Source organism: Pezoporus wallicus, unplaced genomic scaffold (assembly GCF_028554395.1).
Source record: "Pezoporus wallicus isolate ANWC-B61680 ecotype Strahan unplaced genomic scaffold, APGP_CSIRO_Pwel_v1 contig_2543, whole genome shotgun sequence".
Taxonomy (NCBI): Eukaryota; Metazoa; Chordata; class Aves; order Psittaciformes; family Psittacidae; genus Pezoporus; species Pezoporus wallicus.
The window spans coordinates 3,003,829-3,019,634 of NW_026638172.1; the positions used below are offsets into that span (position 1 = coordinate 3,003,829).

The 15,806-nt window shown below is 39.5% G+C and overlaps 1 protein-coding gene across 8 annotated transcripts in view; it reads right to left on the minus strand.

The window, feature by feature from the left end:
- ENOX1 (ecto-NOX disulfide-thiol exchanger 1) overlaps window positions 1-15,806 on the minus strand; it is a 371,690-nt gene that overhangs the window by 70,376 nt on the left and 285,508 nt on the right. For all 8 annotated transcript variants that reach the window (XM_057409723.1, XM_057409722.1, XM_057409716.1 and 5 more), the window contains exon 9: window positions 12,892-13,104. In XM_057409723.1, the coding sequence (XP_057265706.1) occupies window positions 12,892-13,104 (213 nt within the window). The remainder of the gene's footprint in view (window positions 1-12,891; window positions 13,105-15,806) is intronic.

Sequence of the window (15,806 nt, forward strand, 5' to 3'; positions counted from 1 at the left end):
CATCAAGATTCATTTTTCTCCCACAGACACCCTGGAAGCCTAAAGCTGGTGTAAGAACTCCTGTGCTCTGTGTAACTGGGAGAAACGACATAAGTACCCGCCTCTGATCAGGATCAAATCTGTGTGAGTAAGTGATCCAGCAGCACACAGCCCATAAGAATGGTAGACTTATCCCTAAGGGGAAGCTTTATATATGAGTTTAAATTAGCTCAGAAACTCTCCAGCTAACTCATTTTTAACTCCATATCTAGTTAAGATTTGTCCAAAGAGAGGCTCCAGATTTTGGGCTGATATCTGCAGAATCTGAGTGAAACAGTTGTTCCTGGTCTCACTGCTGACTGTGGTTTTCAGGATATTTCCTGACCTCCAGAAATACATTTCTAAAATGGCATATAACAGATTATATCTATCTCTCTAAGGCACCTTGAACCCTAGAATGCACTATATTATCAACTGTGACTGGTAAGTAGAATTATTAAGGAATATGAAATATTCATTGTCAAACATCTGTTGGTAAGTTCTATGCTATATCAAATTTTCATTGACCATATGCAAAGCTGCTTCCTTACTAAATTAGATCTCAAAAACCTGCACTGTTCTGGAAGAGTTTGTACCACGTCATTGCTTTTCCTATCAATATAACTTACAGGATGTAGATAACTACAACTTTCCTAATGACTTATTCTGCAGCTGGTAATTTATGTGGCATGTTTCAAAGAAAGGATTACTATCTAATTGTTTTTCTACTGAGTTATAAATAAATAAAAAGACCCAAACAACTAAGCCAAGGGTGACTTGCAAAATGTTTAACAAATGCGGTATAACTACAATACACTTTATTAGGGGTGCTAGCTCATAGTAAAGCATATTAAAGGAAAGTTTAAACCTCAGTTTCTGCTGCTATAAAACATGTTACCAGAATAGGGTACTGTTATTAAGTATAAATGTAAAACCAACCAGAAAAACTAGGAAGAACAACAACAACAAAAATCCCTTAAATGATGCCTGCAGAAGTTGCATACAAGATTGGATTAAAGGGAAAACTAGAATATCTCCAGGGCAAGAGAATATTTGATACAGGATATTTGAAAATGGTAATTCCAAGGAAGAACAGAAATAAATGAAAACCAAATTATAGCCTCATCTGTAGATTAAGAGGTAGAGAGAACACTTTTACCCTCCATTACATTTAACGTGTAGCCTATTTTAAATACATGATTGAGGGAGGGCTGAAATTTCTCCTTGGGTTCAGGAGACAAGAAGTACTCAATTTTTCCTTTGCTTATTACATTATCAGCTGCCATCCATACATGATTATTTTTAATTTCTTGTAATAATAAAGAACACCAGCAACCAAATATTTTATAATGCCTCACAATACAAAAGACACTAAATAGAAACTGAAACACAATGTATTAAAATAAAAAAAAAAAAAAAGTCTTCATTGGCAGGTAAAATAACCAGATTTCATGTAGAATTTCACTCCAAATTCCGTCAATTAGGGATACGGGATGAAAAGGGTTTTGCACTGTATTACTGTAAGTGCAAGAGTAGAATATATGGCAATTTAGCTCAGAAAAATTCTGTGAGAGTGCGACAGTTGACATGCAGGGTAAAAGAAAAGTTCCACCCATAAAATTACAGTGTAAAGGAAACTGTTACAGTAAATGTATAATATGTTTTTCAAATATAGATTCACAGCACAGATAGGATATAGAGTTGGCGTGGTTTGGGTCAGAAGCCTTGCTGCTGAATTCTGACTAAGCTGAAGTCTGCCAATTGATTTGGCTCCAAGCCCAGCAAACCAAGCAATTACAGTAGTCAAGGCTAGATGCTGTAAGTGAATGAATTAGAGTCTCCAGGTCAGTTTTGGGTAGGAAAAAGAATATTTTTGGCAACAGTCCTGGGAGGCATTTGGTGACATACTGAACAGAACCTAGCATTAAGTCCAAGGCTAAAATTGCACATACGCAAATGACATGTGACATCAATAAGAAAAACGGTCGACAGATTGCACAGTAATGAAAGAAAGATATGTGGGTTTTTTTATTAATCTGGGACAAACCCTCAGTGTTTTGGTTATGATACTGTTTATTTTCAGAAAAGAATTTGCCTTTCACACATTAACAGCTGAAAACCTGCAGCCTCTTCCTCTTACCCAACTCACATGACACAGAGGGAGAAACAGATGTGACTGCCATTGACTAACAGAGTAGGAAAACAAAAAAGTTGGAAATGTCACCCTGGACAAGGCTGCAGATATTCCAAGGGATGGGTCCTAAAGTAAAGCATACTTCTGGTCATCAGCTGCGTACGTAAGCAAACACCGTTATAGATTTGTTCAGCGAAGACAGATTTTGACAGCTACACAAAATGGCTCATCTGCCACAAATAAATTGCATCCTTGATTGGGTTTGGTTTTGTAGGAGTTTTGTGTTTGGTTTTGTTTGGCTTTATTTGTTTGTTTGTTTTAATCAAAACAAAAAGCAACACAGAATTAAATCCATGGGTTTAAAAAAAAAGGCGAATTGTGAATGCAACTCCATCAGAGAAGAGAAGGCTAACTGGTCTGCTTGCTGTCTAGGTGGCTGTAGGTTCCTTAAGACGAAATCTTAAGACATAGCATGGTAAAGGAGAAAACTACAAGACTTCTCAGTTATATCCCCAAATTCTACCTTTTTGGACAGACCAAGAGAACAGTACCTCCAGTGATTTATCTCCCAAATTGTTTTGCTGTGTAGGAAGTCAGCTTGCAAGACTACCATTCTTCAACTTGCCCTAAAGCCAACAATGACATCTGTACTAGCAATCAAAACCAGGCAGAGACTATTCTCATTCCCAGAAACCAACTGGCACAACATGCTGAGTGTCCATGCAGCAGCAACCCTTCTCTCTCCCCAAAAAAGATTGTTCTCAAGGAAACTGCTTGGCCTGCACCAAACTCTAAATTGCACCCACACTTTGTGGAGAAATCCTAGCTGGCTCAGAGCACCATCTTTCTTACAGTTGAATAGTATGGACAAACCTGCTCTAGATCAGCTTAATTTAATCCTCTAGAGAAAGTAATCTACTAGCAGTGTCATCTCTTCTGCTCTCATCCTGATGCAGAGGTCTCGGTGTTGCAGAGGCATTACAAGGCTTACCAAAGGAAGAAGGATGTTTTTCTCTTTTATCTGCCATGTCTCACCTACCTGAATACTAGAAAGAATGAAAAACAAGTCTAAGTCCCCTCCCCTAAATTACACTGTATTATTTCTACATTTCCCTTGGACTACGGCTACAGTGTTTGAGACCAGCAGGAGGTGTTGATCTGGTGACCTCCTCTTCCATCTGACTTAGACTGGTCCTAGTCAACATGCTTGTGTGAGTTATTAAGAAGCTGAGTGAATGTCAGTGGTCTCCACCTGAGGGATGCAGATAGAAGTAATTTTTCATAATACAATAAGCAGATTCTTCCACATAGATGAAGGACAACATAAAAAATACTGCAGCACATATCGTAATCCCTGTCTTCTAAAGCCATCAAACTTCAGTGTCAGCAGCTCTTGTTTTCGTTTCCTCTTCTTTGAGCTAAGAAACCCAGTGGAGAAGAGTAAAAGAAGCAGCATTATGGGGATACTGAAAATGCTGCATTTTCAGGATTTATACTGAAAACTGCACAGTAACTTGTCTGAGGTATTTAGATCAAGAATTATTAGCTCTAGAAATGGAAGAATAATCCTTGATAATTTTGAAATAAAAAAAAATACACTACACTCTGATTAAAGATACCAGTTTGCCCTGCAAGGGCAGAGCCTGCTAGAAAATCTGTCTACAAAATAAGCTTTGAAAATCTTTTAGGTTATGAAACATGGTTTAATTTACAACAAAGAAACTGGCAGCTTGGTGTAACAGCAAATGCTGGCGCCGTGCCATGTGGCAAATCAGTTGGACTCAACAAGACCACTTCACCTCCATGTCATTTCTCAACAAACAGTAACCTGACATTAGGCCAGCGCAACACAGTAGGGCAGGTACAAATGCACAGTACCTTATATTACAGAACAGACTTCACAAACCTTATTTACAACCATAAAAAAAAAAAACAAAAAAACCACAAAACCCCAAGTGCCACAGAACCCACAGCCCCCAATCCAAAGGAAGATTAAATGAATGCTACTGTCTTCATCATCTTGACAAGATTGTAAATCATCCTGAACTCACTGCATTTAATTAGCTGTTCTCATTGTACTTATGGTTAGGAGGACCTTTACTTCAGTTCTGAGTTTTAAAAATAGCAAATGTAGGAACAACTATTTCTGGTAAGCCTGTCTAAAAAAATGGTCCCCAAGGGAACTCTGAGATGAAGGAGCATCACAAATGTGACTGAACTCTGCCAGGTCTCATTAGTGAGTGGATTGTCTCTAAGTAATAATAGTCCAGGGATCTTGCAGATTAGAATGCTTCTAGGACATCAGGAAGGCTGTTTGTTTCGGGTATAATATGGTTTCTTTTGCTAAAGAAAGAGAAGAGGGAGGTGGATGAGGAGGCTTCAACAGCCATAGGCTCTTCTGGTAATCAAAACAAAAAAAATGTCTCACACATCTTTTGTAGGAACATTTACTTCTTCATTTGCTGTCATACCTTATGTTTCCTTGCCTGCCATGACTTGTTTTCATCTCTTTGTTTACTGCCTCCAGTCTTATCTTCCTTCTGTATATTTGTTCCCTCATTCTGTGTGTGTCCATCTTTCCCTCCCACATAGCCTACCCCTTTAAAAAATTCTTTTGCTGCCTTCATAACATCTCTTGGTTATCATCATGAACTACATCATTTGGGACAAATCCAGTGACTTGACATGGAGCAAGACTAGTGCCTACTGAAGGAAGTAAGTATTTCAATCAGTAATAGTTGCATAGGGCTATTCATTTTCATATTCATAACTTTTTTTCATTCACTTATAACCAGCATAAAGAGTTTTAGATATGCAGGCTGCATGATATGCACAACCAATTCAGAAAACCTTTTGGTGAACCCTCCAACTTTCCTTCCTTGCTCTAATGTCTTACTCCCATCCCTTACTGTTCATTTCTATGCAACATTTACAATTCAGTTCTGTGAAGCATCAGGCCCTTACCTCCATCTCTACACAACAAAGCTGCTCAAAATCAAGCAGAGATTTCCATGTGATTCAAGCACATGCTTATTTGCTTTCAACTTTGCTTCATCATCTAGGAAATCTTCAGGATCCATGCAAGTGGTGTGACTTGCCAAAATGGGGCCTTAGACTGGAACCTCTTTGGAGTCAGTGCTTTGATTTTGCTAAAAAACACCATGCATATTTAATGGCCTAAATAAAAAATAAAAATAAAAAAAAAAAGTCTTGAAAATAACAGAAGAGCTTCTGTTGAAATTCTGGCCATGCCTAAATCGATACCAAGATTCCTATTGACTTCAGGTGGAGCGAAGGCTACAGACAATGAAAGGAACAAAGAAATTCAAAGAAAATGAAACACAAAGGAATAAGCTATCTGAAACACTACAGGTTGCAACCACAAAGGGTTATGCTACCAGAAAGTGGAAAGGAATTGTAAGAATGCAAGGTGAAATAGAAATGGTGTCTTTCATCTCTATTCTCTGCTACTGCCGCAGCATCCTGGATAGAAATGCTTTTGAGGACATGTGTACATGAGACAGAAAATGGAAGGACGAGTAAAAAAGGATAGAGATACCCGGCTGAGCTTTACTGGACAAATTATTGGTACAGAAGCAAGCAAAGAGCACACTGACTAAATGAGTTAATCAAAAGGGACTGGATGGATTGTGGAGGCTATTTTGTATTTTTTTTAGAAATACATCAAGGTAGAAAGTAACAGTGGCAACTAATGACATGAATGATTAATGTTTTTATTTGTATTATAATGGCATTCTATGACACCAACTGAGATCTGGGCTGCACTGTAAAAACACATTATATGACTCAATCTCTTTCACAAAGAGCTTAATGATGACCTAAAAATTGCACATTAAGTAAGCTCATATTTTTGAATTAGTCACTGGCAAACGAAAGAAAGAGTGTAAGCCTGGACAATTAAAGAGCAGGAAAATCCTTTTAAAAGTTTTTATTAATGCAGAGCAATTGAAAGAATTCTCGGAAAGCATGAATGTGTATAACAAGCCTGACTTCTAAGAGAATTTTAACCAGCATGCTTTCAATATCTGTAATGAAACTGGCTCCATTTTTAGTACTAAGAGAATATACTAAAAAGTGGAAGGATTACTGGGAGAAAGGACTTCAGTAAGGATTGTAAAGCAAATCAGATAAGATGGTGATTTTAGTAATCACCATCATAGCAGTGTAAATTCTACCATTTCTAAAGTAAGAGAGCAACTTTTGAAGTGAGCCTGCAATACAAAAAACAGAACTGATCTCAATCCTTTATTGAGGGAAACCCAAAAAGGATTTTATATATTTTTTTTCTACCATTTTATATAAAAAAATCAGATCCTATCTGTGAAGGCACTGATAATGTTAAAACACATCTAGTCACATATAGAGATCAGAAAATGAAAATGAACAAACCTGAAGAGACAATTTTATTCAGTTGGTTGAGAATGCATTTCCCTTCACAACTATTTAACTTCCTTTTTCTTTTTTTTGGGGGGGGGGTATTTATAGCAAAAACCTATTAGCTATTTCATAAAAAGTCAGTGTACTTTAATACATGACTGAAGTCCTTCAGTAGGAAGGGTGGGAAAACTCAAGGGGAAAATCCTGACCTTCCCAAGGAGGGGGACATGACACACATGGGGTGTCATGACACACAAAGGTCTACTCCCCAAACCGTTGATAATTCTTAATGAACAAGCTTACTGAATCAGCTCAAAGGTGCATCTAGTCTCATATCCTGTGTCATGAATAAAAGGGCTAAGGATGCTTAGCAACAAGCTAATCAGGTAAACTGCATAATCTCATAATTCCAGGATTCTCTCTGGCTTCAGGAATTCTTGAAAGATTGCTTTGTTTCTACTTTCATCTACACATTTACACGCCATACAACAGCATAAGGAAGCAAACTAGCTTATTGGCAGCGGAAAAATAGTGTCAGGCACCATTTATACTGAGCTGTGGAGTAAAAATTATTTTTTATCAATAGATGGCAAGAGGAGAAGAATACCTACACAATCACTGGAACTGCACTATGCGGTTCAGATCTTGAGAGCACTTTCGAAAAATCAAAGCAGGCAACAGCAGGTAGAGTTGTCATAAAATTCTTGCTGGTGGTGCTGTGCACTTGCTTTAGATGGTGCCTTATACTCCAGCTGCCGTGGAGCTACTTCCCACTTTCTCCCTCACCCATATCAGCATAGTACCATAGTGTGCCTATGTGGGAGCTGTTAGATTTAGAGGACAGCATATCACCCTGATCACAGATCCTTGCAAAGCTGGGATACCATTCACATACAGATGGCTTTTCCTCTCCCACCACTATGGCTTTTGTGGCAAATGTCCACCAGCTACATTATGAAAATTGCAGTGCTTTTTCTGACCATCTCAGAAATCAGCCTATTGTCCTAAAAAACCGACAAGGTTTGGGTCCCTGACCACAATTAGAACTGCACCAAGAAAAAGATCCCAATTTTTTTTTTAGTTAGTGGAAAAATCTATTTTACAAATTACAAATACTCCAGCAGTACTAATGAAGATTGCATCCTGTCACTTCATAACAGTTCTACTTTTGCTGTTTATTATGATGGCATGACATTTAGTAGCTGAAATGAAAAGAGAAGTTGACCGTACATAGTTTGTCCACAAGGCCCTCTTGGAATATCAGGATGGGCTACTGGTATATACTGGCTCTGAATACTGAGTGCTGGGGATTGCTACACTGGATTGCCACTGCCTTACTAGCTGCTAGGCACATTCCCTAGATGGGGATGTGCCATAGATACAGCTGTTGTCTCTGTCCAGTGTGGTGTTACAGGAGACAGGGAGACAAAAAAACCTTTAATCTCCTGGAGAGACATCTCCCTCTCACTGGCATTCATTCTGAATCGGGCGCCTAAAAGCTGCCTGTCAAACACCCAAAGAAAGGTCAATACCACCTTTCAAAACACTGGACCTCACCATTTAGAGCACTCTTGAAAGAAAGGAGGCTTAAATTCAGCTCCTTCACTGGTATTCAGGATATTTAAAACATATTTTTATATGTTTATAAACATATAAACACACAAAGAGTTGTGGTCAATGGCTCAATGTCCAGCTGGAGACCAGTAACGAGTGGTGTCCCTCAGGGATTGGTGTTGGGACCGGTCTGGTTCAACATCTTTGTCACTGACATGGACAGTGGGATTGAGTGCGCCCTCAGCAAGTTTGCCGATGACACCAAGCTGTGTGGTTCGGTTGATACGCTGGAGGGAAGGAATGCCATCCAGAGGGACCTTGACACACTTGTGAGGTGGGCTGATGCCAACCTCATGAAGTTTAACCATGATGAGTGCAAGGTCCTACACCTGGGTCGGAGCAATCCCAGGCACAGCTACAGGTTGGGCAGAGAAGAGATTCAGAGCAGCCCTGCGGAGAAGGACTTGGGGGTGCTGGTTGATGAGAAAATGAACATGAACCAGCTGCAGTGTGCTCTTGCAGCCCAGAAAGCCAACCGTATCCCGGGCTGCATCACAGGGAACGTGACCAGCAGGTCGAAGGAGGCGATCCTGCCCCTCTACTCTGCTGTCGTGAGACCTCACTTGGGGTACTGTGTGCAGTTCTGGTGTCCTCAACATAAAAAGGACATGGAGCTGTTGGAACAAGTCCAATGGCACTGGAATGGGTTGCCCAAGGAAGTTGTGAATGCTCCATCCCTGGCAGTGTTCAAGGCTGGGTTGGACAGAGCCTTGGGTGATATGGTTTAGTGTGAGGTGTCCCTGCTTACGGCAGGGAGGTTGAAACTAGATGATCTTAAGGTCCTTTCCAACCCTAACTATTCTATGATTCTATGATTTTTCCAAAAGATCATCCTCATTACTATGCACTGAACTTCCCAGAAGTTCAAAGAGAGAATGAAAGCAAAGGCCACCATGCAACAAGGAGGAAATATGTCTGGGGGGAGGCTCCATGATAAAAACACACCCTCCTATTTTCCACCACAAGCAGAGAGACTGGTTCATAGACCCTGATGTGGACCTTGTGCCTAAAGTCCCTTAAAGAGGTAACTTAAAATTGACAAAAATGACCAAATAAGTGAGTGCCATAAGCTGCTTAGTACCCAGCCATGGAGCACTTCTGTTCATTACACTGTGTGTGTATCTATCTACTTGCACACTGGGACACTTCCACCCCCTTGTATATCTGACTCTCGAGATATCAAGTTAACTTTCGAATATGTGATTTGGCACCTCTACTCACTTATAGGTACTTTCGAAAATGTTATCATGGAGACTGCACTAAATAGTCTGAAACCTCAATAAAAGGTAGATGAAGTTTACAGTGCATGGAGGAGAAAGTCAGATGAGAGAACTGCACCTTTGGCGTAGCCTAAAAAAAAACAGCCCAATGCATGTGTCTCTAGGGCTTCCATTTTTCTTAAACGTGAGGATCAACATCTAAGAGCCTTAGGCTAAAAAGGTAGTTTGAGAGGAAATGAAACAGAGATGCATGGAAAGTCAGGGAGCAGTGTCACATGTAACTGTGACATGGAAGTAAACTGGAAGAACTTGGAAATCAAACCACAAAGACAGAAACATCAGAACTCCTGGAAAACAATCATATTTTAAGCACTGATTCAAATCTTGAAAACCTAAGTGATTTAATAAAAAAGAAGGAAGTGACATTTTTCTCTCTTTATCCCTTAAATAACTGAAGAAGCACCATAACAACGCTAAGACTCCCTGCAGAACTTACATCGGGGCTGTAAATTGGTGGTCTGACAGCAGTAATACACTTTATTTCACAGATTATCCTGGCAAAAGTATCCTGGTCAGGTAATTAATTCACATGCTGAACACTTGACCCAAATTTTTAGGGGTAATCCTCTCGGTAATCTTCTAAATACCTCCAAGAAGAAATGTGTAGAAGGGATTTCAATACCTGTACTTCTTTAGTAGTTGGGCCATAAGATGAAATGTTCTGGCCACACTAATCCTCATTAATAAGGAAGCATTTTATACTAAGACCTACATTGACGTGCGTGTGTTCCAGGTGAGAGCACTCGAAGTCCATTTTCTTAATGTATTTCTTCTTTACTCCCCTTAACATTCACTGCTACAATGATGGTGTTTTTATCTAACCCCAGGTTTTTCCCTTACACTACGTCCTTCTATATCAAGACTACACACAGGAAGTGCGCTTAATCTGCCCTGCATAAGGCATGTAAAAAGTTGGACATCCAGTTCTGAGCTAGGTCCCCTGCGAATCTTCGATGGGCAGAAGAGAAATAATGGCATCTCCAAGGGATGATTCATCTCACTGGAAGAGCACCATGAGGTTGGTCTGATGACTCATCCCCTGGAGATTCTTATTTTTCTCTGCTGACTGCAAAGAAAGCTCAGAATGGTCAGCTCAGAGTTGGACATCTGACCTAGTTCATGAAAGACAAATGCCACACGGTATTTTAGAAGTACTGTAATATTTATGTCAAATGGCCACATAGCTGCAGCATTACACTAGACTTTTGGATGCCTACTGCAGAACAGCAGAAGTGTTATTTTTGTCACTCTGCAGAATTTAATAGATCACACACACCTATTTTGGACATCTAGTAATTTCAAATTCCTCTTCATAAAGCAAGTGACATACAACAGATTAGACAAGGCTGTGGGTAAACAATGGAAAAGGATGCATGAAAACGTCAGATGAATTCAAGTACAGGAAAATTCTTGAGAAAGGGAAGCTCATTTCACAGTCTCATGTTTAGCAATCTTAGGCATATACACGAGTAAAGCAAAAACATTATCCATCTGTTTGTAGCAAGTTTGCAGAGCATTTCAATAAGACACACTAATGCTAATAATGGCCAATGTTTATGATGTTTATAAAATAACCAATGTGGAACATCTGGAAAGCTCATAAAATTTGTTCTTATAAAATCCACAGAGTGCAACACCCTTCCCTGAGCCTGTTTTTTTGCTGACCTTGTCCTCCTAGGCCAGATCTGTCAGAAATTCTCCTCTTCCAGGCATAGCTGTGACTGTGGCACTGCAAAGCTCATGTACTGAAGCTAGAGCCATTTCTGTTTTCATAAGTTTGTCATTCAGCACATTATTGGAGCAAACCAGAGAGCCAAAACTGCAAGTTTTCACCTGAAACTAGAGGGATCTCTATTTACAAGAGACAGATGTTCTACAACAGTTGGTGACAAATGGGCTAATTTAGACTGATTTAACTAAAGTTCTGCCTGCTGACAATGGGGGATTTTTTTTTTTAATGCAGCTGAAGAAGGCATTTCTGAGCACTAAGACTGGCTGCTGCACACAAAACTACAGAGGCCCTGGTGTGAACTGAACAGCATGGCCATGCGTGGTGCCTGCAGCATCTCTGCTCCTCACACTGTCTTTTAGATGCCGAAATGGAAGCCGGCAGTGCCTAGCAAATCACAAAGGGAATTAGCTGGTCTTTAAAATTTACTCACTGAACATATGTCCTCAGAAATCAAATGCCTTTGGCCCAAAATCTTTCTTCATAAATTCATGTATCTAAACTCTTAAATAGAAGGACATTTAATTAGTGCCCTGGCGTGAACTGGTCTTCTGGGGTGCTGAACTCTCCACCACATATGCAGGAAGCTTTCAGGGGCTGCTCTCTTAACCAAGGCAAGACCATTCAAATTTATGCTTTCAGCCCTAACTTCTGAAGGATGACCACTGAGGGACCAGAAAAATATTGCATTAAAACATTTAGGGCTTATTTTTTAACGTAAAGATAAGGAGTATGATTCAGAAATGACAGTGTAACAAGCAAGTGCATTGCCCTCCATCTGGGAAATTGTCTTGGTTTTTGTTTTTAACTTGCATGTGAGAGCTGGCTTCAGGCTCCACCCTTCTGAGTATCATAAAGCCTCTTGCTTGAGTAGCCATGAGTAGAGGTATTAAAATCCAGCAACAATGAAATTAGTTTTCTTTCTCCTTCTTGTCTTTTGTTTTTTCTCCCATCTTCTCATATTTTCTTTTTTCTCCTCTCTCCTTTCTCCTCTCCTCTCCTCTCCTCTCCTCTCTTCTCATCTTCTCTCCTCTTTCCTTCCATTTGAAGAGCACTAAGTATCCTGATTATTGTTTTATGAGAGAACCTCATTAAGGTAACTTAATTGATTATATTTCTATACAAAGAAAATAGCTGCCAGCACTAAATATTTAAGGCAGTTTATCTGCCAAATTACTACTGGTATTATATCAGCCAAGCAGTTCCAAAGCCAGAAGCAGTACAGCATTTTCTTCTACTTTGGGGGTGGCCTGTACACTTTGAATATGTCCCTAAAAGTTGCTGAATCCTCCTTCTTTTTACCTAAACCCAGACTAAAAATATAACCTAATTGTCCTCTATTCTGTAAGTGGCCTAGTAAACTAGCTGCAATACACAGGCTACATATCACTTCTCTCCACATAAGCATGATCTTTGCTCAGAGCAGGAAGGCTTGAGTCTGGTCTGCTCCTGAAGCATTATGTCTACGCAACAGTAGACATTATGCATACAGCACGTCTTCATCTATTAATAAAAAAACTACTGAAACTTTGCTCACCTTGAGAAATAAGCTCTTAGGAATGGTCCTTGTTGCTCCAAATTGCCATAGAGTATGGAATAGGATATGAAGTAGAATATGACTGCATTGCAACTACTTACCCCCAAACAAACAATAAAAAATCTACTACCACCACCACCACTATCACTACAACAACAGTGGACAAAAAGGAGTTACTTACATTGAGTGAGGATCCCTGTTAAGGCATTTTTGAAACTCTCCTTGGCTTGCTCCATTTCTTGCTCATGAGCAGCCTTTTCATTCATGAGCCGGCGGACGTGGCTGTTGGCTGACTGCACCATCGAATAAAACTGGTTTGCAGAGCGACGATTCACCTCACCTCGCTCAATCCAGGTAAGCAGCACTGTGATGGCCTCTGAAAACTTGCTATCATCTAGAACAATCAAAGTACAGGTTTTAAATTGCAGGCATAAATATCCTGCCGAGAACACATTTTCTGCTCTGTGTCACATTAAAATCACCATAAATCCTGCTTGCAGTATATCATTTTGGGCAACTTTTGGGTTCTTTGTTCTATCAGATGTAAGAAGCCAATACTGCACATGAAGCTACATAAATCTTCCTTCAAGACTTGTCTCCTGCTTATTTTAATAGCTTTTGCACAACAAAAAGCACCCCCTCCCCCCTTTCCTGTGGCCTTTTTACTTTCACAATGTCTCCCTTAAGCCGTTCAGTGATATGGAATGACCATACAGTGGGAGTGAGGAGACCCCTGTGTTACTGGAGCCCACTGAAGAAATGAAATGTGTCTGCATTAATCTGCTCGTCCAAAAGCTCAGCCTTGGAGCTTGAGCTCAGCTGTACTTTTGTCAATGGATTTCACTAACATCACATTCTTAATTAATGAACAATGACAAGGCTGAACAATTCCTCCTCAAAGCACTGATTAATTACAAGGAACTGCTTTGAACAGATGATGTGGCTGTATTTGTTTTGTATGATCTGTCTGTATTTTGGTTTACATATTTTTTTAAAAGGATTCCAGCCGAATCCAGGCAAACACCTGGCTTACGGCTTTACGGTTACAAGTAACTGAAGATATATTTCTCTGCAGAAAGATTGCCAAAACTGGTGGCTAGATTTTGTGCACTCCCTCCACAAGTAATCTTCTTTCCTCTGACAGTGCTCTCAGCTTCCTCAGAAGACTCTTAGCGCAGCATCCATTACACTTCTGCCTTCATCAGGATTAAAAGGACACATTTCTTTTTAAGCCTCATTCAGACTGAACTGCAAGAAAATATTATTACAACAGAGTGTCTTTCTGTCAAACCATTTTTGTGTAATTTGGTCTTATTTTTACCCCAGGATCTTATTCTATAAAACTTCAGTTTCCCAACAAATCATTTTCAGCATCTCATCTAGTCCTTCTTGGTTAGATTTCTTTATATATATATTTTAGGTAGTAGGTATGCCTTTCTATACGAGAAGCTAACAGTTATGGTGGGGAGAAGTCGTATAGTTATAACCAGAAGACACTTAAAATGAAAACTGGAAAACACAAAACCCAACTGTGTTACAGGATGAAGAAATGTGGGACATAGTTTATTATAAGACTCTGCTTTCCATGTACAAAGAACAATGAAATACTAATTCATAAGCAATGATTTGGGCTTCTATTCTGAATCAGTAATCACTTCTCTAAAAGGCAAGAAGCCTATGATACAGAGAGAACTAGTGACATGCTCTGTGCCCACAGCCTGTGAAGCATACATTTTACATTGCCTGATCTTTAGCATCTTATTAAGTGAAACATGCTTTCAGCTACAGCAATAGGCTTTGCTCTACACAGCTGGAGAGGCATGCTTGCCCAAGATCCCTGAAAAGAACTGCAAAATAAGAATATCGTATCATCCTTCCTTGTATGATGATGTAGCTGTTGTAACATTGCATTAACAAATGATTCATCATCATAATTCATTAAATAATTGTCTCTGGGGAGAAAGAGTCGGACATCTTTTCTTTCTATATTGCCCCCTTGGATTAGACTCCACTTCCAAGCTTTGCTGGATATGTATGTGGCAGGTATGTATTAAGTAGCTCTGACGAGTGAGGTTGGCAGAATATGGGCCTCAGAAAAGCCAAACGTAAGCAAGACTCATGCAAAACCTCTTCATTGTAAGAAAATACTAGGCTAAAGGTCTTCAAAAGGCTTGGGCAAAATGTTCAGCTTGCTGAAATGCATGGGAGCTGAATGCCACAGGTCCAGTACAGCCAAGAACTCATCCCTGGAACATGATGTATGTTATAATTACAGTAGTCAATAAGAATAACCTGCAATGGCTTCTGGCAATGTTATCATGCAATTTCCAGCATACTGTACAGTCAGGTCACTCTGTGGATGGCACCAGCCTGTTAACACCAGTGATGTGCCTGATTGTGAGTACAGAGTAACTACAGATGAATGTTCCTCTTTTTTCCTTGTAGACATCATTGTACACCATCACATATAATTTATCACCCAACACAGAAGTACCATTTAGAGTCAATTATTCCATTCAATCTATGTCAAGACATGAACAGCAAAGTTGGGAGACACTATGCACATTTAGAAGCACCTCTGAAGAGGTACACTGTGACCTGTGAAGAAACAGTATGCAGCACTGAGCAAAAATGTTTCATGGAGGTGCCTGAGGAAAATCAGTTGCACAGAAACATTCTCTCTTTTTCTTTCTTTAATCTCTCTCCAGTATACATCTTTATGTTGTTTTGCTGTATTAAAACACCCCTCCTTTTGTTTCTATTGGGCAAAGTTGGTGTATGTAAGGGAGATTCATAAATATTCCATCTTTCTGTCACATTGATTCAACCCATGCCCATGTTTTCAACATACTGCAAAACTGCAAAGGTCTGTGGACCTCTTACAGTTAATTCATGGCTCTGTAATAACAAATTTCCTTCCAATGAAGGAAAAAAATCCCTTCATTGGTAAACAGCATCTTCATTGATTACATAATTAGAGGATGCATTAAAAAATGCTAGAGGGTAATACATGCACAACAGGAGCACATTAGTTAATAAAATCTTTTCTCTACAGTTTTAAAATTTCCTTATTTCACCTTAAGTTATATATTCGAG